This window comes from Melanostigma gelatinosum (genome assembly GCF_949748355.1).
Source record: "Melanostigma gelatinosum genome assembly, chromosome: 17".
NCBI lineage: Eukaryota > Metazoa > Chordata > Actinopteri > Perciformes > Zoarcidae > Melanostigma > Melanostigma gelatinosum.
In genome coordinates, this window is record NC_136650.1 from 20,954,849 (window position 1) to 20,976,075 (window position 21,227).

At 45.3% G+C, this 21,227-nt stretch overlaps 1 protein-coding gene across 2 annotated transcripts; it reads right to left on the reverse strand.

Annotated features, from left to right (window-relative positions):
• Positions 1–7,941: 7,941 nt before the first annotated feature.
• Positions 7,942–21,061, reverse strand: khdrbs1b (KH domain containing, RNA binding, signal transduction associated 1b; the record flags this gene model as incomplete). 2 transcript variants are annotated; one of them, XR_013772766.1, is made up of 11 exons in its annotated part: positions 7,942–8,026; positions 10,027–10,095; positions 12,253–12,441; positions 12,896–12,954; positions 13,401–13,468; positions 13,866–14,106; positions 15,191–15,324; positions 17,455–17,601; positions 17,934–18,050; positions 19,065–19,186; positions 20,968–21,061. XR_013772766.1 is itself a non-coding variant. In XM_079288501.1 (9 exons), 9 exons carry the CDS (start codon positions 21,059–21,061, stop codon positions 12,335–12,337), a joined length of 1,089 nt encoding a protein of 362 aa, XP_079144627.1. In that variant the 3' UTR covers positions 11,144–12,334. The 2 variants fall into 2 exon arrangements, 1 of the variants encoding a protein (XP_079144627.1); XM_079288501.1 differs by lacking the exons at positions 7,942–8,026; positions 10,027–10,095 and having other exon boundaries at positions 11,144–12,441.
• Between the last annotated feature and the right edge of the window lie 166 nt (positions 21,062–21,227).

The following is a 21,227-nucleotide window of genomic DNA, read 5'->3' on the forward strand; positions in this document are numbered from 1 at the left end:
CTACGATAATCCACAGACTTTGTTTTGAGCAGTTTGTACAGGAACTATTTTCTTTTTACACATTTTCTTTGGGCACTTTGAGCATCACTAGCCAAGTGTCACCTAGTTCTATTACTTTGGAGAGAAGACAGACGTCTCTACAGCAGATTTCTCCAAAACTAGTCAACTCACATGCACCAAAACAATCCGGATGAATTAAATAGCGCTACCGTTTAGAGGAAAATACGTAGTTTTGCTTTTGGGGTGAATTGTCCCTTTAAGGTTCCATTTTAAAGTTCAGTACATTACTTTTAGATTCAGGCAGAATTCACGATAGAACACTTTGACGGTTAATTCCTCACTGTGGTTCACCAGGAGACTGAAAATCAGTGATAAAAGACACATTATTTAAAATCAACAGTCTCCTTTCCTTCATCTACCTCCCTCAACTTCTTCACAGAAATTCACAGCCTGAACATAACAGATATAATCACAGCTCCAACTCTAACATGAGGATGTACGGGACTCGCACACCAGCTTGACCCACGCTGCTGTGGGCCAAAAGAAGTATTCCAATTAAAGATGGCCGTGTTAATGCCTCCGCAGCTTGTGAATATTAAGCACCAAGCATGATCCGAATCCAAGGATGCAGAAGCTGCAGTGCGAGGGCATGAGCTTATTTGAGCTGGAGTGATTTATAATGAATTCCTCCCGTGAGGCGAGAAGCCGAATAAACACACTGTACACGCAAATATTGAATTATCAAGTGATGGCGAAATGTTCCCGGGGGATATTTCCGAGTCGGTGACATTATCCATCACATCCAGAGATGTCGCCACATGTATGCGTGTGCTCGATATGAATCTGCACAAGCGTTTGAGCACGTTAAACCATTGCTGTAGTTCAAACACCATATTATGCATCTAGGGGAAGAGCTTAGCTGCAAGTGGGCTCATTTGCTTGATATGGGGATTAATGGGGAGTCATTTATCTTTAATCTCATCAGATAGGGCGCTCAGTAGTGTTTGCATGCTGGAAACTAACATGGTAGATGCAGCCATAACACACACACACACACACACACACACACACACACACACACACACACACACACACTGCATTGTGAACGCACTAATCAGGGACAAGGCCGTAATTATACTTAGTGACAATTGCACAGAACGCTTGTTGGACTATTTATAGGAGTCAGTCTGAGTAACTGTCAGTATCCTCCACACACACGAACAGAAACACAGCCGTTAGTCTGGTGGTGTAATGCTGCTTGTACTCATGTACTCATGTATCATTAAAGATGGTGTTGGGCTGCAGCCAGCGTTTGTGCAGCACGCCGTGCTTCCACTAACTTGATGAGAAAGTATATATACAGTCAGCTCGTTGGTTGGGTGTGGCTACACACGCTGTTGCCAAAAGATAAGGCAAGAAAACTTTATCTGTATAGCTACAAAAAACAACAAAGAACAATATACAGGATAGATACTGTATATATTGGGTAGATCAAGTCAGTGATGAACACGTTTTTAGACTTGCTATAAACTGCAGCTTCAACCAAATTATGAAAAACCTTTCTCTGTCACAAACTGGCACAGGGGATGTAAGAAGGAGGGACTCCACGCACGGGATTTACTTAAAACCAACATCATGTATTAAACCACGGTTAGGACACAACCACCAATGGAGCAGGAGATCAGCAATGTCAGCAAAGGAACGAGTGCATGGATGCTTGGCGAGTAGGGTGTGGATGTGTTGAAGGTGGAAAAGACATGTATTACTGGCATACTGCATTTGACACACTATTGGGACATACTAAATAACTTTCTGGTATGAAAAATAGTATGTTAGTGTGGGTATTGGAAGGCACAGCCAATGAACACTTGGCCCAGTTTCTATATCCGAGTAGGCCCAGGCGACGACCCTCCTGTCAGGCAACTACCTGAGAATAAAGAGCTGAAAACAGTCATAAACTGTTCATTTCCCCAAGTATTGCTCAATGGTTACACAGTAGACACTGTTCACCACGTTTGTAATGGGTTTCACCTTTTCATCCTACTCACTCTTTAAAATAGGACACTAAATCTGTGACACAGCACTTTGAGAGAGACGAGAACACGATGACATTTACGTAACTTATTGCACAGAATATAATTCTGTCAGCGTGATCCTACAAGGTTACTGGAGGTTGGCGTGACTGTTTGCAATGGCAGAACAATGAGTTAAATAAAGAGTTGGGTAACTTAAAAAGGAGGAATTGTTAACAGTCCATGACATACAGTCATCTGATGACATGTTCTATATGCGTATTCAAAAAGATAAACTCATGTTGAGATGTTTAAGCCAAAACAGCTTTTGTGAAGAAGAGAACTATGTGCAGCAACTCCTGGGTTGCAGAACGGAGAGGCCCAACACACAGACACACAAATAATCACAAACACACCACCACCACCTTGTCACAACTCCTTTTAGCTCTCATCTGAAATGAGAACATGCCCTGGGCCGCACTGGGAGAATGGAAGCCAAAGACAGAAAGAGAAGGACAGAGAGGGAAATAAAAGAAAAGAAAAAAGCCAAAGGGGAGAACACGCGGTGATAAAAGACCAAACCAGGGAAGGGAAGGGAAGGGGGGAGAGAGAGAGAGAGGGAGAGAGAGGGAGAGAGAGAGAGAGGGAGAGAGAGGGAGAGAGAGAGAGCACAAGACAGGGGCTGTGGATCAGCCTGGAGGGTCAGCGGTGTGAAAGACATGTGGTTCACTGTAATGTCTCAACCTCTACCATCCTCCCCACTCCCCCCCCCTCCATCCATCCATCCATGCCCGACCACGGGCCCAACCCCGCCTCCCACCAACACCCTGCAGCAGCTATTTAACATGGAAATTGATTTAAACAGAAGCTGCGATATCCGCAGTGGGACCTGAGGACAGGTGCCTCTAGTCAGCGGAGGAGAAGCTAATGAGAGGTGAGAGACCCGAGCAGAGCGAACAAGGAAAGCAGAGGGCACAATGAGATGGGAGAGGAGCGGCAGAAATTAGAGGGAGGCTGCACGGAGTGGGGAGGAAATTGAAGTGAAATTGGAGAGAAATGAGGGAGTCTAAATTGTATAATATCCCAAGCCGTGCTCCCAGCCAACTGAGAGACGGGAAATAAATAAAGAAATCAATGAGCAAAGTGTGAGTGTTCCGTATGCGAGTCTGTGTGTGGGCGTACAGCTACAGTCTGCGGGTTACCAATGTATTCCAGTCATGCAGAAGAACTGTTAGTTCAAATGTCACCCCTGCGGAAGGAAAGTTTATGGTATAAAAATCCAGTGAAGGAGAATCAAATTGCTCAATGTGCAACTTATGCAGGAGCAAAGGTTAAAACAGGCGTTGCATTTAAGGACTTGGAGAACTTTTGCTACGAGCTCTGACTAACCAAGGCCGAGGAAACAGCCAGCGCACTTTAACTCTGACCATGAGATGAGGCAAATAAAGGACGAGGAAGATGTGCTGCACAATGACAATGAATGATGCCCTGAGAGGTGAACATTATCGGGAATTAATGAACGACCTGGAGACCAGATGGAGAACAGGAGGTCGCCTCCGCAAAGTCCATTAGTTCCTGATTATGGACACTGAGAGGGGCTTTATCCTGCTCCTAACATGGTCACGTGCCAAAGGAATAAAAAAAATAGGATCATCAGTTTATCTTTTCATGCATTTTGCACGATTGTTTTTAACAATCCATTCACTTTGTTTCCCTGAGAGCTTTGCTAATACATGGAACAACCATGACCATCCCGTAAGACGTATGCATTGGAAACATGATTCACTGCTCCAGTAAATAGGATAAAATCCTGAAGATACTCATCCATACTTCTCTTTTTCCAATTGCATTGGGCCCTTCCAACAATGCAGCTCCAAAAATCGGGTTGAGACAAAGGGTGAAAGCAGCTTCATTATTTTTGACGGAGATCAGTCGTGACAAAGAAGCGTGAGGCCGACACAAACCGGTCCAGCAGGAGCGCCGCTCTCCGTTTCCCCTCACGCTGTACCTGAGCTGTCTGCACATTAAAGGGAAGGCCGGCTCCGGGACAGCGCCGGTCTCTTTGATCTCGGCTCTGCCACAAGGTGATGTAAGAATTCAACATGTGAACATGCCGGTGTGCGCGGACACACAGCTTTTGAATATCAATGGGGATGCGTGAAAGGTCTGGCTGACGTGAGCTTTCAGATCGTAAACGACACTAAAATACGGCTGTGTTGCTCTTTTAAAATGTGATTAGTGACAATGTGACAGTCCCTCTGCTCACATCAGCATTTCGTTTTCAAAGTGACGTGTTCTATTTAATGAAGCCTCGAAAAAGACCAAAATAAAAGTGAGAGAGGAGCATTTGGATATACAAATATATCCGAGTGCTGAAGTTGCAGACGCTTTAAAACAAGTTGTCCCAATGAAAGAACTGAGCACGTGACGACAACGGACCACTCGGCTCTGACATGTCAAAGCCCCACGACGCCCACTGTGTATACAGAAGAGACACTAAACTGCTGCAGTCATTTTATAACAATCATCTGAAGTTTGAAGCCTCGTTACAACTTTGATTTCAGAGCTACTGGGACGCTAAAAGCAAGTTAAAAGGAGGAAATTCAAAGACTTTGGGTGCATTTAAAGCCCCTCTGAAAACAACAAACGAATGCACCACAACATAACTGTTATGTCCACTTGAACGTCCACAAGGTTCGGCCAACTCAAAAGCATTGCATTGCAATAAAAAACAAAACAAATATCAAACTCACCAGACGTATTGTTGTGGATTGGTAATCCGGCCTTTGGCTTGATTTCTCGTCCTCTGACTCCAATCACACTGATTTCACTTCAGCCGGACGAGGTACACGTGTAATAAGGAAAGCCTCCACTGGAAGACGCCCAGCTCCAACATCACTCCTCCATATACCTCTGAAAAGCATTTCCTTCCTCTCCACCCCAAACATTTCACTTCCCACTTCCCTTTGCTCCGCAGGCCACGCCCCCTTTGCACCTGTGACCCTGGAGACATCAGATCACTTGCTCCGTGTTTTCTGTGAGAGGCTGTGCACGGCAAACAAGTTGAAGCATGGGTGATATGGGAAGAGTGCACCAGGGGGTTATTTCACAAAAGCAGATTTAGGATAACAGAGAAAGTGATGGTTGACCAAGTTCATCCTGGCTTTGTTTCCGGCTGGCCTGGTTGAGGAGGTGAGACAAGGTTAAGCCGGGTCTAAGTTTTTCGGATACATGCACATTCACTGGCTTTCTTCAACAGACCACGAAGTCGCTCCCAGATTTACTGATGCTGAAATGGGGAAGAGAGGGTCGCGGTACTTTGAGTGAGCAGCTGCTAACGGAGCAATCAAAGCATAGAATATGTAAAAAATCACAGCTGGTGTAATGAAACAGCAAGAAAAAGCACGGCAGTAGCCTAAAAAATTACATTTACTAACCGCTGCTTTTAATTGAAACGGTCATAATTATACCATTCAAGGGATTAAGAAAGAAGAAACCATTTTTATTGTCATATACATTTTTACACATACACAAAATTTGACTACTGCATTTGACCCATCCCTGTATACAGGGAGCAGTGGGCTGCCATTGATCGGCGCCCGGGGAGCCGGGGGTTCAGTGTGTTGCTCAGGTACACTTCGACACATGACACGTCCCAGTCGGGGATCGAACCGTTGACCTTCCGGTTCCCAGACGACCCTCTTAACCCAGTGAGCTACGGTGCATGTGTTTGTGACTATTCCCAGGTGCAGATTAATACGCATTTGGTGCATAACTGATTAAAATCAGCAGGACGTTGTATGTGGAACTGATTCAGAAATAAACTGCAGTGACCATGCTAGTGGGTAATGAAGGAGCAGGTGCAGCTCAATGCAGCTCTATGGCACGAAGGAATGAGACAGAAGCATAGAACACTTAGTTAGTTGGATCATTCATCACGTGACTTTTTGATAAAAATTATAAAAAATATAGAATCGCACCAGCTCATCCTTTGACTCCAACGTGATTCTCTATTGAGCCCCTCCTTTTGAGCTTTAATCGATACTGCACAGACTGCTTATTACATCCTATTCATCTTCAATGCCTCTCCTGCAATTGTCCTGAATGATCACTTGGGGGGGGGGGGGGGGGTCAGCTCACCCCACTTATGAGCACCACAAGGCCCCTCAGATTGCTGCCTGGCCTGATGAAGCAGCAGCTGATGTGCATCTGTGGGAGGCTGATTGTCACCGTCTTCACACGCAGCAGCGTGCGATGTTCCTCCGATGGTGTGAATCCGCCAGGACAAGAAGATGCAATCCAGCTGTCCACCGTGCCTGCCCACAGTATCTCCACCTCTAACACACACAGCATTTTAACACATTTTCCTCCACACCCCCCCCCCCCCTCAAAAAGACAAGACAGCCTGGCCTCCTGCCTCTTATCTTATTCCATCTATTCTCCCACGTAGCGCTGAGCGAGCGCACCACACGGAGGTGGGGAGGAAGCGCGCTGCAGGCTTCCACAGCCCGGAGGAAACATCACAGACGGATACACATGGGCTCATATTCAAGTCTACTTTTATTGATCATTGCACAGCAACATTTACTTTCTTTTCCACCCTGGCGCTCCTGACAGTTCGTCGATTCAAACAAAAGGAGATGGCTTCCACGCCATCACTTATCTTTCATTAGATTACAGGAGACACAGAAATCATTATTCTAGACATAATGGCACATAAAGGCTGACAAATGGTGTGTTTTGGATATGGACTGTTGACGTTTCATCTCAAATGATGGTTTCTATCCTAATATCTAATGTGCTATCCTCTCAGTGTGGTAGCTTTTGCAATAAACTCAATGAAGCCTCAGACTTGGCTAATGCCGCCTCTGACCAGCGAGTCGGGGCAGAGACATTTGTTTTTAATACAGGAAAGTAGAGTTTTGACCTCTAAATGTAACTCGGCACCACAGGCAGCCGTAACATCATCAGCGGTAATGGCGGAAAATGGCATAGAGGGGAATCAAATCAACAGAGGCGTGATGGATAGATGGCGGGAAGTTAAATAATGTCTTCCTTCACCCTCTGTCCCTTCCTCACATGCGGCTCTCCGCCCGGGTCCGTCTCGCTGAATTATCATACTTGGATGCCGGAGCGCTGAGAGTTGGTTATGGAAGTGTTGCACAAGTTGCGGGGAAGGATACATGCGAGAACATGCAAATGGGCCGCCGCATTAGCATTTGATATCCTCGAGGCAGCGCAGGCCGTGCAATGCCAAGATGTGGCAGCGCGGGCGTGTGTTTGTGTGAGCTCGCGGTGAAATCGGCCGCAGCGAGATAGTGATCCGCTCTCTCCGGGCGCCTTTAACTCTCCAGCACTGGGTCTAATTTCACGCAGCAATAAGGCATGGCCACTAAATGACACGCGGCCAGAATGTGAAATCGAATACTTGAGATGCAGATGTCACACAATTCTCCCTGAACGGGGAAAATACAGCTTGCCTTGCAGAAAGTGAAAGACTTTGATTCATGTCTAATTCAAGGATTAATAGAAATTAAAAACAATTTCACAGCCCACTACAACAGGAGTGCTCAGTTGATGGTGAATCAGGCTGTAACAATTACATTTGTTGGAGGAGTGGGTGGTCTGCGGAAGCTGTGTACGCCAGCGCGCAATCAGCAAGGCCTTCAAGTGGGTGTCTTCCATGTTAGAAAATATTTACATCATGCAAAGTGATTCAATATGGAAAAAACAAAAGTCCCCATGAAAGGAGAGTCAGTCTCTGGTTATTCTGGATTCCCAGCGAGCAGAATGTCTTCGCTGACCAGCTGCAGTCTGAGTCCAGTTCCAGTGGGAGTGTGAGCCAGCTCCTCTCTTCCCAGCGCTTTTCTCTCCCCCCCCCCCCCCCTCCTACCTCTCCCCCCTCCCTGCCCGGAGCAGGACTAGGCCTCGGGCCACTCCTTTCAACAGGGCGACCGGGAGCTTCGTCTGACCACCGCCGCCTTCATGCTGCGCTGCTCCGGTGCACGGCTTCACTGCAGAGAGAGACAGAATCACAGGGGAGTCACCGGGACGAGTCCACGTGCAAACACTAATCCTCCTCGACTTCACGCCCGCTTGATGACGGATAAAGAGGAAGAGTTTAGCAAAAAGAAAAGAGCCCAATTTTCAATTTAATTTTTAAGCAGTGGTTGTTGTAATTAAAGGTAATTTTCCTGCCAAGTAGCACAGCTCTTCAAGAGGAGCAAGGCAATATTTTGTTAAGTAAGACATAATTGCTGGCGAGGCTAGTGATTTTGGATTATTGCATAGATGTTTAAAGCTAATGTGGTCACAGCTCTCAGAACCAAAGACCAGAAGTATATATCTTTTATGCTTCAAGGCGAGTCTGAAAACAATGAATAGTTTTCATGATTCAACAGTCAAATTTTGCTCTGAGGGACTTTCGTGAAAAGACTTCCAATGTGCTGCTTAGTCAACACAGTCACAGCCTAAAATGTGTCAGCAGTCGAGTCAAACACATTCTTCAAACAAGCGAGTGACCTTTCCATCAAAACACATCTCGAACTGTTCGTTATCCCGCTTCCCTCCACTAAAATGCCAATGACGCTTATGTTTCTCAAACTCTGGCCACCGAGCATTACTTTCCGAGCCTTCATTTAACTTTTTCCTGCCTTCAAGGCACGGACCGACAGGACGTCAGGAGAAAACCCCTCCGACACCGCTCTCCTGCTGCTGGTTCCATTTCAGGAATCGCCAGAGTCGCCTCGCTCCACGTTTCTGTCTCCCTTCTGTCAAGAGAGCCGTGAGCTACGGATCCTCATTAGTCACTTTCCCTGAGACCGCCGTGGCGTTCTCCCTCGCGCAGACTTGCTGAAGGCAAGCGCGGCCACACGCCGATTCACAGGCGCTGTCACAAGCCAGGCGACTTAAAGGAGCCGGGCAATCATCAGAATCAAGCAACCTTTGAAACGCTGTGAATACCACCAACGTGCTGCTGCAGCATAATGGTCCACTGGCTGAAAAGGCCCGCAGGCATCTGCAGCCACGTGCACAATGGTCTTTTGGGGGAAATGGAAGAAGTTAAAAAGACCATACTGGTTATGAATGTTTATGGATATTACCTATACATTGTGTATGCTTCACATAACAGCTTGAGATGGCTATTTTATGACAGGGGAAGATTTGTCAATTTTTTTAATTGGTGCTGCATGCAGGGATTAAAGAAAAAGCCCCTTAGTGGCAATTTCAGCTGCTAAGAGACATTGCAGAGGCATTATTGGAAGACAGTACAGCAAATACCAAGCTACAACCTGTAGCCGGTTAGCTTAGCTTAAAGACTGGAAATAGAGTGGAACTTGTAGCTTGGCTCTGTCCAAAGGTAACGTGGTGAAGTGTGAGAACAACAACACAACAATTGCCAGTTTTACAGGGAGGTATGAGACCAACCATTTCCTGGTTGGGACCAGTTGCCAGGCAATCAGAGGAGAATACAGGAAGTAACCACCGGTGACTTCCTGTATTCTCCTCTGATTGCACAGAGAGAAAGCACAAAGAGAAAGTAGCAGTAATGCTGTTATCCTGTACAATCAATATCGTGTTTAACGATAATCTCGTCAAATCGCCCTGAGGGCTGAAGCATCATATTAACTCTACATGACAAGAGCGAATTTCCCAAAATGTTGAACTATTCCTTTAAAATGGCTGCTGTCTGGAGCCAAACCTCCAAAGATGTGTGGCAACGATGAACGTGGCAACAGGGCAGGATTCCAAGATGAGCTCTGCTTGCTACGAAAACAATGAATGTTTGACAAATGAAACGAAATAAAGAAGCTGGATCTGTTTTCTGCGATAGATTCCACATTTCATGTGAGTTTCAAGTCTTTACAAACACACAAACGCAAACTAATGGATGCCTGGAAGGTAGAGAAATCAATCAAGATGCAAGTAACGTCCAGTACGTTGATGGGCTGAAGGATGCAGAAACCAGCAGTGTGGCTCTTTAACATGGAAAGAAATGCGGCGGCGAACCAACCTGAGGTCTGTATGGTCTTCACTTCTGCAGACCGTCAGTCTCCCGGCACTCAGTGACCGATAGCTGTGCCTGAAGGAAGGACAGACCCCAAATCAATACCCTGTCTAAAAACACCGGGAGCAACTTGAGACAGATCATGCAATGTCTACAGGAGAAGATGCGCTCATGCAACTCAAGCTTTCTTTTTTTCGGATAACTTTGTACAAGCAGAACCTTTTAAATATTACAGTAAGCAACCTTTACACAGCAAATAAAGAAAGTAACAGCAGCTCAACGCTACAGAAGATATTGACATAGATTTGGCTTTGTTCATTTTAGCAAGAGTTGCATTAACACTATTCTAATATATTTTGTTAGTACACACCAACAGTTATTTTGGTACATAAAATCCACTGCTGTATGATATTGGAAGTTACGTTTTTCTTACTTTTGAGTCTATTCTTTTTTTGTTGCCATGACTGTAATGATATTTTAAGAAAGTGTACGCATTTACCAGCAAGTTTATGTCAATGGATAAACACACGAGGAAATTAAACATTTAGGGTTAGGTTACCTTTACAGTGGAGTTGTCTAGGTTATAACCATCCTCTCCATTGCACTGCCATTACTCTGCACTAAAGTAGCCGTCGCGCCAGCGTCACTCATGACAATGAGGGCTAGACCTGAATGGTGGTTTGAACTCAGTTAATTTTCAGCTATAAAAGCAATTCTCATTAACGATTACGACCACAGGTAAGAGGATTGAAAAAGTCTTATACATACCCAGGCATTCAATGCTTTAGAACTCTATACACATTAGGAAGCTATCCAGGTTATTTTAGAGGTCTTACCTCTGGGTCCTTTTTAAAAAGTATAGAAAGAGAGAGAAAGAATAAGTTGTGCTCTTTTGGTAATCAATCAAGACATCATTTAGTAGGGTTAAAGTCTTCAGACGTCAATACATTCATTTAGATTTAAAATGCGGTTTTGAATGAGAAAGAAATGAAAACACCTGCATCTGACTGCTGAAGGTTGTTTAAAAAAAGGCCATTTCAGAATTTTACTAGGACAGGAAACAAATAAAGCAAGTTAAGTTTCATAAAAAACAAACTAAGCTTTATTGACAAACTGCTGCAAAACATCTTTTGGACAGATTTAGTAACCTATTTAGGCAAGCTTACACATGTAGCATAATGCATTTTATGGAGAGGGTACAGATGCTAGTGGCAGAATAAGTACAGTTAGGATGTTTTAAAATATGTACAGGAGTTCGGATTGAGCTGCAGGATCCCTTCTCTGTGGAAAGAGAAGACCCATGTGGAGATTTGTGTCCCAATCCTTCTTTGTGTACTTTGTGCATGCAGTTTACAGGATCAGATCACAACATGAAGACCCGGACTGATGTTAGCAGAACACGAGGCCATCTCTCTCGGCCGTGTTTTCGTTGAACAAACATTTTGTCTTCAGAGTCTTCAAATTATTTTTTGGATATGTATGACAAATTGAGGATATGAGGACAGTCCATCTCAACAGTGTCTATTAGGGCTATATTTCAAAACTCTAAGGACAATGACAAATATTGCTGCCTAAATCTAAATGGACAACATTTTAGAACTATTTAAAAACAAACCATCATCAAGAATGAATTGTACTGATTCCATTAACGTTGATTCTTTAACCGTCACTTCAGTTATGATTTTTTTTTTTTAATCTATATTACATAATTGAAAGTTTAAAAGGTATTTTATTTGACTATATTAACAGAATTTTGAAATGTAGCCTAAATGGGAATCTGCAACTGACCCTCGACAGATTCTTTGTGTTTAAAAACAATTAAAATGGATTCCTTAGACAAGCGGATGACGAGCCATTAATTCCACTTGAAAGGACTTCTCCCAAACAGTTAAAAAATGTAAGATCAACAATGCAAAAAAAGAAGAAAAAAAAGAAGAAAAAAAAAAAGCCAGAGGGGGGTCAAAAGGGTCAGAGGGAAAAAAATACAGCAAAATAAATAAAAATTTAAATAAAAAAAGAACAAAAGAAAAATAGACGCCAACTTCTCCTCTCTAACCCATCTAAAAGCCGCTTTGGGTGGTTGGCTGGAGGGAACGGTGGCTGGTTGGTTGGTAGGTGCGACAAAGTAGGTCAACTCTCAAAAACCAGTTCCGATTTTCAGTTCCCAATTTGCTGCCTCGTATAAAGTCCAGTGTAGGAAAAGACCAAACCAAAGACAAAACGGACAATTACTTTTGTCGGGCTGCTTAAAGCGAGAGCTGCCGTGGTAGACAGGCGGTAGTCAGGGCGACACGTTACGGGCGGCGAGTCCGCCTCAGTACTGTCGGTAAGGGTGCTCCCGGTAAGGCGTCTTGGCACCTCTGGAGGGGGGAGGGGCCTTCCCTGCAACTATCCGCTGGGTCCCATTCCAGTCATCCTGGCCTGGAGAGGGGACACACACACACACACACACACACACACACACACACAATAAACACAGTTACAATTCGGATTCAAACCACAACCACATTTTTGTTGGAGGTGCCCGATGGAGTTTCTCATGGAGTTTACATCCAGACAGCCACTAACATCAAATGTCATTACATAAGCAAGAAGGAGAACATTTATTGAACAGTCCAGCATTTTACAGGAATGCTATGATTAAATAATAAGTTTCCTTTAACTTTCAAGCTGTTTTTAAATGTTTGAAGAGGTTACTGCATGTGGCACTTTATTGCCACAAATAGTGCATCTCGCTGTATTTTTATCTACAGGTGAAAAGTAGCACCATGTGGATAAATACTACATACTACTGTACTTTAAACTTACTTTTTTATCTTTATTGACAGTATAAACTCGGTAATCTGTGCTGACAATGAATGAAGTTCCTCCTCACCATATGACTCGTATGACTCTGTGCTCTCTCCGTGTCCGTAGTCGTAGTATTCTGGCTCTCTGATGGTCAAAAACAGGGCGAGAGAAGAAGAAAACATCACTTTTAATCTTTGAAAAACATCAAGTAGCCGCTGACTGTGAATGTCTAGGGGGCCGATAATTGGCTTCCACGAATAAGATCAAAGCTTGGCTCTCTAGCATGGAACATCTTAGTGCCGGCCATCCCAACTATGAAACATGAAGTACCATCATCTGTGCAGAGTGGCTCAAAAAATAAAATAATAATGTTTCTGCTGCTCTCAAATCAATTTAAGGGAAACGAGCAACCAGACAAGTGTGTGTGAGAGAGTGTGTGTGTGTGTGTGTGTGTGTGTGTGTGAGAGAGCGAGAGCGAGAGCGTGTGTGTGTGTGTGTGTGTGTGTGTGTGTGTGTGTGTGTGTGTGTGTGTGTGTGCGTGCGCTCTGTGAGAAGCAGGTGAAAACCAAAGAGACGTCTGATTGACTCACGCCTGCGGCTGACTGTAATAGCTGTCGTATGACTCGTAGGCCGTGTCTGTGTAGCTCTCATCGTAGCCCTGGAGAGGGAAGGAAACAAGAGTGAGATTTAGGGAGCGGCTTGTTGGTGATTCATGAATGTCAAGATGTCCCCAAAGCGCTACGCTTGTACTAAAGCAGAGACGCACTCCGCCTGTGTCTCGAGCAGCGGGAATCACTTATTTCTGTGCCGACGGACCGGCAATCTCCAAGCTAACAAGAGCGCCGAGAACAGTCTCATCGAGAGGAGAGACGTGTCAAACCTCGACAGGAAGACTCGACTTCAGTTTCAATTCATTCCTCACATGATTACTAATAAGTACTTTTGTTACGTCCCAATTAAAGCCGAAACATATCTTCTGTTGTATAATAATATTTGTGCCGAGGACATATTAATTAAATGGATAAATTAAAGCCTCCACTGGTTCTTGTACTTACATAATCCTCGTAGCCGTCAGCGGCTGCAGCAGGGGTGTGCTGGTGGGGGGGTGGGTGTGCCATCCTCTGCGGGGGTCCGGACACCGGGGGCCTGGCACGGGGTGCCGAGGCTCCCCTGGATGGTGCTACTGGGGGTCCTCCTCGGCCTGCTGGCACGCTCCTCACTGCTCCACCTCTGGCTGGGCCGCCGCGAGCCACACATCCCCTGGCGGGAGCACCGCGGGGTGGCATTCCCCGTCCCCTGAAGAAGAGAGCACCGGGTTAATACGGCGAGATCAGTCTGGGAAACACGCTTATTCACTTTCTTACCAAGAGTTCTACGAGAAGATCAACATCATTCTCGTGCATCTACGCAAAATATGAAGCTAAATCAGTTAGGATCCAGTTAGCTTAGCATAAAGGCTAGCAACAGATGGAAAGAGCTTGGCCGGCTCTGTCCCATATAACCATAACAACGTGTTAATTAGTGGGCTTTAAAGGGTTCATTACTCTTAGACAGAGCTGTTGCCTCATTTTCAGTCTTCCTGCTAAGCTAAGCTAAGCTAACTGGCTACTGGCTCCAGCCACATTATTTACGGTCAGGCCATGTGAGTGGTGTTGAGCTTCTCATCTAATTTGCAGCAAGATCGCCAAAACAAAAAACACTTGTTTGCTCTTCCATTAGAAAATGTATGAAGACGTTTAAGGCCTTCACACAGCGGGGGGGTGACAAAGAAACAAAACAGAAATTACAGCTTCAAAACGATTCACGTCAGTTGCAACACTCTTCATATAAAAGCTTCAAATAGCAGCACGACCAACGACCAGGATCCTATTCACCCATGGAAGTGTTGAAGTCTGTCTGCTCAACAGTTACGCAGAGTATATGTCTCAGGCTTTTATTGTGAAAAGGTAAGAACGGCGCTGCCTTTGTCAGTTGAAGGGAGTCTTGGTTGGGACTACGGAGCCTCGCTGTTGTGGTACACTGACCGTTCACATTCTGACCAAAGAAACCAAACATGGACCTACACTTCACGGAGGAATAAGACTCTTGTGTGAGACCTGCCGTCGGTTTAGATTACTTGATGTGTTCTCGTATCAGTGTGTGCTGTATTCTCGCGAGAGGTTAGAAAATGCTTCCTCGACATAACTTCACCAAAACTACACAACTACACATCAGAGAGTAACTATAATGCTGCTTCAAGGCTTACTCACATTCTCACTGATGCAAAGATATGGTAACAGATGAACAACAGCGTCTTTCTATTTCTTCAGCGACCGCGCAGCGGTACATGAGAAACCCTGTGTGCGTGTGTGTGTGTGTGTGTGTGTTTGCATCTCCACACCTGTGCGCTCCACCAGGAGGCACTCCGCGGCCCCTGACCGGAGGGCCCCCTCGGACTCTGGCACCGTGCTCCTGGCCTCCGTTCAGGTAGCCCATCTCCATGAACTGCTCTTGGCAGATATCATCCATCATATCCTACACACACACACACACACGCACACACACAGAGGAAGAAAGTGAAAATAAGAGAGTTAGAAACAGGAGCGTGTGACTTGGGGGGAGTAAGGGCGCACAAATGAAACGCAAAGGAAGGGGGAGAAAAGGACGCAGTGAGTAAGAACGAGTGATGGAAAGAAAAAGAGCGAAACACAATTACTGAGCTGCACACAACGCGGCGTCTTAATGGCTACCAGAGCGAGTGGAAGAAAAAGTCTCGGTGCCAGTGACTCAGAGTGTTAAAGAGGAGAGGGTGTGTAGGAGGGTGGTGGTGGAGGGGGGGAGGGTGGTGGTTGGAAAGCATCCAGCCACACTCCCCGTCTTCCTGCGTCTCTCCGTGAAGCACAAAACGTAAATCACTTCTCCCTGCTCTTCTCGACAAGTCTGGTGTGACTGCATCAACGGTGACATTATTACATCAAAAAAAAAAACCCCTAAACAATGAGTTGGTCGGGATCAGTGAGGCTGCCTGTCTGAGCAGCACAAATCCTGGAAACACAATCCGCCGGCTCTCTTCGGGGACCAATCGCAGACAGGTCTGCGCTGTGACCCGATCAATTCTTGCTCATAAATCAGTCCCCGGGAAATGGTGACCGAGCTCTAACGATGGAGGAAGAAGAAGCGAAATATGCGACGACAGCTTTCAATTCATCTGCAGCAAACAAACACGAGCCACTTGACTGATTAGAAATTCATCTCAGCCGAGGAGCAACGCGACCGCATTTAAAAAGCCCGACAAGGTGACGCGTCTTTAGATTCATGAAGTTTCTGCAGACGGTACATTCCATCGAAACTAGAGACATGAAAGAAGGCATCAAGGCTGCAGACAGCTATACATGTAGAAATGAATGAATAAAGATGAGGAAGAACAAAAGCCTTCTGAAACACCTGAGGCGCAGGTGATACATAAAACATTTTCACCAACAAATCACATCCTGTCGTTTTCTGCGATGGCATTCATTCAAATATAGCCTGCTTCCAAATACAGGTCTGACAGATTATGGCTTTAAATTGTAATGACAGGTTCTGCAGGAGACTGTTTTATGATTTATCTTTCTACATAACGCAACCGGTTGATCAGCCCTTTCACCTCGCCTTTGATTCTCTCTTCTATAGCACCCTGCACGCTGATTAAACATGTGTGGGCGTCCACTGGCCTCTGACAGCAGCCGTTGACTGGCTTTGGCCCGCGCTCAACAATCTCTCAGCATGAAGCTGATAAAGTGAGCCGAGGCCACGCCAGGCGAACTCTGCCACATATCTGTCTGAGAGCCGAAAATATGGGGGGGGGGGGGGTAACCCAGCGACAGCAACCAGACTCCTCTTAAAGGGAGACACTACATGTGGAAAGGGTTAAAAGAAAACAGTAATAACTTCCCCAAATGGTTACTTCCATGAAGAAAGTCATTTTTTTGCATTGCAGGTTTTCTGAAATGTTATGTTTGAATATGCTAATTCTGCATTCTCTTGTTAGATATGTGCAAATTTGCACAGAAGTCTGAACATTGCCAGGTTCAAAATGATTGTTTCATTTTGTTAGAGTCAGGAAAATATCTTTTTATCATTCCATAAATAAGGAAATACTGTCAACAGCCTTCACAAAATCAATGCTGGCAATATTCTCAGGAATAGATGAATGAATTAATGAAGTGAGGCTTCTCAACCTTTCCCCTCAGGTCAGCTTCTCCATTGTGACAACTTGGTGTTTTCTTCTTTCTCTTACGTGAAAGTGATTCAACAGTTTGAGGTTGAGGCTGTCAATATCAAATCAATAGATGAAGCAATTAGTAGAGTTCATATTTGGCAGATTAGTTCGATAATGAGAGTTAAATTTGTAGGGTTAAGTGGGTCAACTCATCAATTAGTTGTCGGGCAGAAGACAACTCAAACCTTAATACCAATTTAACCATTCTCATCAGGCAATAAAGATCAGCTTGGATTTACATCTTTAGAATAAGTAATCACTTTAGCCTCTGTTAGCTTGTAGTGAGTGTCAATATTGTGGACATTTTACCGGCTAAATGATGAACCGAATACAAAATAGCAGGCTAGTTAACGGCGTAACATCACTGTTAGTTACAACGAGACACACAAAAGAGTCAGACTCACTGGAAACAGGAACTTCTTGACCTCCTCCATGGCGTGCGCCATGCGCAGGTAGGCCTCTGGCACGGGGGCGAACACCTCGATGAACACGTGCAGCTCCATGGACAGGTGGGCGTACTTGGGCTCGCCGCCTTTCCTCATCCCCTCCTCCTGAGACGAGAGGGCGACAGCGCAGAGGTGTCAGGGAGTCAAAGAGAAGTGAGTCACGCAGCAAGGAGTGATGGTGTTTCAGTCCGCCTGGTGTGGCGCTGCCTTCCTTTATACGGCTTGATGATTACATCAAAGCGGTGGATAATGGCTTTCAGCGGGACAACCCGAAGAACCCTGGAACAGATGTGCAGCACCGGACGCCCTTGGCTCCGCGTCGACGCTACACTGCCAGTTGATGCCATCTGGCCTGACACCCCTTCTCAAGTAGAGGCCAGATGTCTCATGGCTTCAGGTGTGAACCCACCAGATGTGTGAGAGTGTGTGTGTGTTACCTTGGATCTGTCTCTCATGGATCCTTTGCCCAGCACGGAGATCTTGGCTCCGGTCTCTTCCTGCAGACGTTTGATTGTGTTGCCCTGAGGCCCCAAAATCTTCCCCACGAAATTGAACTAGCGGCAACACAAAGAAGAACAAAATCAGCCAGCCAATCAACGCAGAGGCAAAGTTTAACACCGAGAGAGTGAAGGAGCGATCCACTGCCGGGTTGGGGGTAGGTTGAGCAGAGGAGGTCGATATGAGCCCCCGAGGGCTGGAACACCGTCAATTACTACTCACTCCAATCATCCGAGCACTGAGCCGGAAATAACTCGTGATCAAGTCCTGCGTCCTTTACCTCCTCAATCTTTGCACAAAGTGATCACGTATGGATGTGTGCCGTCATTGCCGAGCACATTCCGCAAAGAGTCGCCCCAAAGGAGGCTGGGAAACCTGAACTAGCTGTGTCATCGCTGACTAAACCTAAGTCTGCCAAACTAAGACGGGCTTTCAGGAGATCAGAGGGCCGTGTCGCCCCACAGGCCGGACTCCGACATCATATCGATCCGATGCTCGAGATCGGGCAGCATCTGTGCATCTTAGTCTTGTTCTAATGCTTTGGTAAACATGCCAAATCCTAAATGTAACTGCCGCCACATAAACGTGGACGTGACACAAGCTGATGCAAATAAAAGTTAACATGCAAATGCGATGCATTGTGGGAGTTTTACAGGACTGTTTACGCCCTCACATGTCGTAAACCGTCGTCCTAACATCACCAACTGTGTGAGCCCGACACAGATTGAACTGATATGGATGAGGTTACGCGAGAAAGCAAGACTTCACCCTGAATGGAAACATTTGCAGAAGATCCAATCTTCCAATGTAGAGCCATCCTAATCATGGTAATATGAACATGTTGATCCTTTTTGTGATATTTTGAAACACGGCAGTATCGGCTGTAATTATACTCCGGAGCTTAAGGATCATCAAGGTTGAGAGGAGTAATTTGAGACTCCCAAGTAACCCCGTGGCTTCGTGTAATTGAAACCCAGCTGCAGGATGAATTAAATCAAGAGGGGCTCATGGTGGAGAAAAGAAAGAGAAGAGGATAGAAGAAGACAAAGACGAGGCAAAGGAAAGCTCACCTTCGGGTACTGTTTGACAGGTATCAGCACCCGTTCCTTAAGTTTGATGTTCTTTGTTGTGAAAAGGTCCAGGTATGCGTCTGCCTCCTTTTTAGTCTCGTCTTTCTGGATTCTATCGATTTCTAGAAGGGGAGAGGAGTCGTTTCAGGCACAGTGTTGCATGCAATCAAAACAGGATTCAGAGGAGGCGAAGCACAGCGATGAGGAGGCTTTATGTGCACTTACATTATTAAGTAGGCATAGATTTGCAGGTCATACTGCGTTCAGGTTCAAACTTGAAAATTAACGATTTTTTAGACACACGGGTTATCTTAAAAAATCCTAAGAAACATCTTCATATTTTCAGTCCAATTTCGGCCTGATTTACACTGAGACAGTCGATCCGAGCTGACCGGGTGCATCGAGGTGAACATAAGATGAGGAGCTTCATTTAGCACATTGTGGACATTTGTAGTCTTGTCCAACATCCTGAATAGAGATGAAAGAGTTCATCAACCCATCAACTACTTTGATGATCAGATAACCGTTTAGATCAGAAGACCTGCAAACGATCTCTGCTTGCAGCTTCTTCAACGTGTTGCTGGTCTGACATTGGACACGTAATCTCTTTGTTTTGGTTTTTGGGACTGCCGACACACAGAGATGAGACACGTGGAGACATCACCTCAGGCTCACATGTGAACTTGGCAACACAGCGTTATAATATCGATATCATGACGTAAGACTGGATATGGACCTCGATTTTGGCTCTCCCATAAGTGATGTCTTTTCCTGGTTTTAAAGGCTACATTACAGTAAAGTCAACCAGACTGCTGTAGCTGTTCTGTTATGTCCATTCACTGTCATTATATCCACATCACTGATGATTATTCATCAAAAGTCTCAGTGTAAATATTTTGTAAAAGCACAAATAATCAACCCGACCATATGGTCGCAATATCGATAGTTATGTGATCAAATGTCGTGATATTGGTTTTCTCTGTATCATCATTAATGAACATTGTTTGTCACTACTTGGCACTTCCAAACTAAATAAATAATCTGGAAAATAATCGTAAAACAAATCAACAATGAGAAGTAATCTTAAAACGAAGCTTCAACCCACAAAAACGTGCAGTTTTCACGGCTTCGTTTTGGAGAAGTAGCCGTCAGCTCTTCCCCTCACACCTCCTGTCACAGCAGCAGCAGCCAGAGCACCACATCACTCCCATCTCAAAACCACTCCAGAGCCTGAGACCACCAGCTGGGGGGGGGGGGGCTCAGTCGATTGTCAAACCGTGGGAACCCAGAGCACCCAGTTGTCTTTCTGGATCATTCTCACATTCAATTGCAGGCGTGTCACCTATAGATATAGTGCACATCCTGTTCAAACAAGGAGTCCAGCTGAACCAGAGGTGCCCGAGATACTGGACCGGAGCAGCGTGCAAGAACCAGCTTTGCAGAAAAGAAATGACTCAGTCCCCGGGAGAGCACATGGGCAAAGCTACCATAACTAAAAGAATCACTTCACCAGCAGCACTTAATATCTATCTCACTATCTCCTATGTCTCCTATCTCCTAATGTTCTATTTTTAATTGCTATACTTGCTGACTTTATGGCCATCATAGGCTGAACCTACTGGTACACCAGGACATCTAACAGTATCATGTTATCACGAGAAGTATTATTATAATAACAAATACACTGAAAACAGGAGTAGACAACCACAGAGAAAGAACTGATACCAGAGGCGGTGTTTTCACCCCCCGGAGCTGCCAAGGCTGCAGCCTCTTCTTGCTCAAGGACACTTCAGCAGCGGGGTACTTGAAGGTCTCCCGTCCCACCGCTACGAGCCCCCCCTCTTCAACTCATGTGTCGGCAAACCACAAAATAAACACCCGTAAAAAATGGACTTTTTTTTACCTGCGTTTAAAAGTTTCATGGCGTGCGTAAACGACGAGTCCAGGCTGTCCTTCTCCGCCAGCAGCTCGGGGAGATATTTGTCTTCGTTCTCCATTTTGAGTTTGGATGGGGAGGGGGGGGGGGGGGTGGTGGTAGTGGGGTGGGGGGGGGAGTCACTTCAGGTGCAACCAAAAAAAATAAAATAAAAAATCCCAAAAAGAATCGAAAAATGAAAAAGTAGTCCAGTTATGTAACTACGGAGTGTCGCGGAGCCTCTGTGC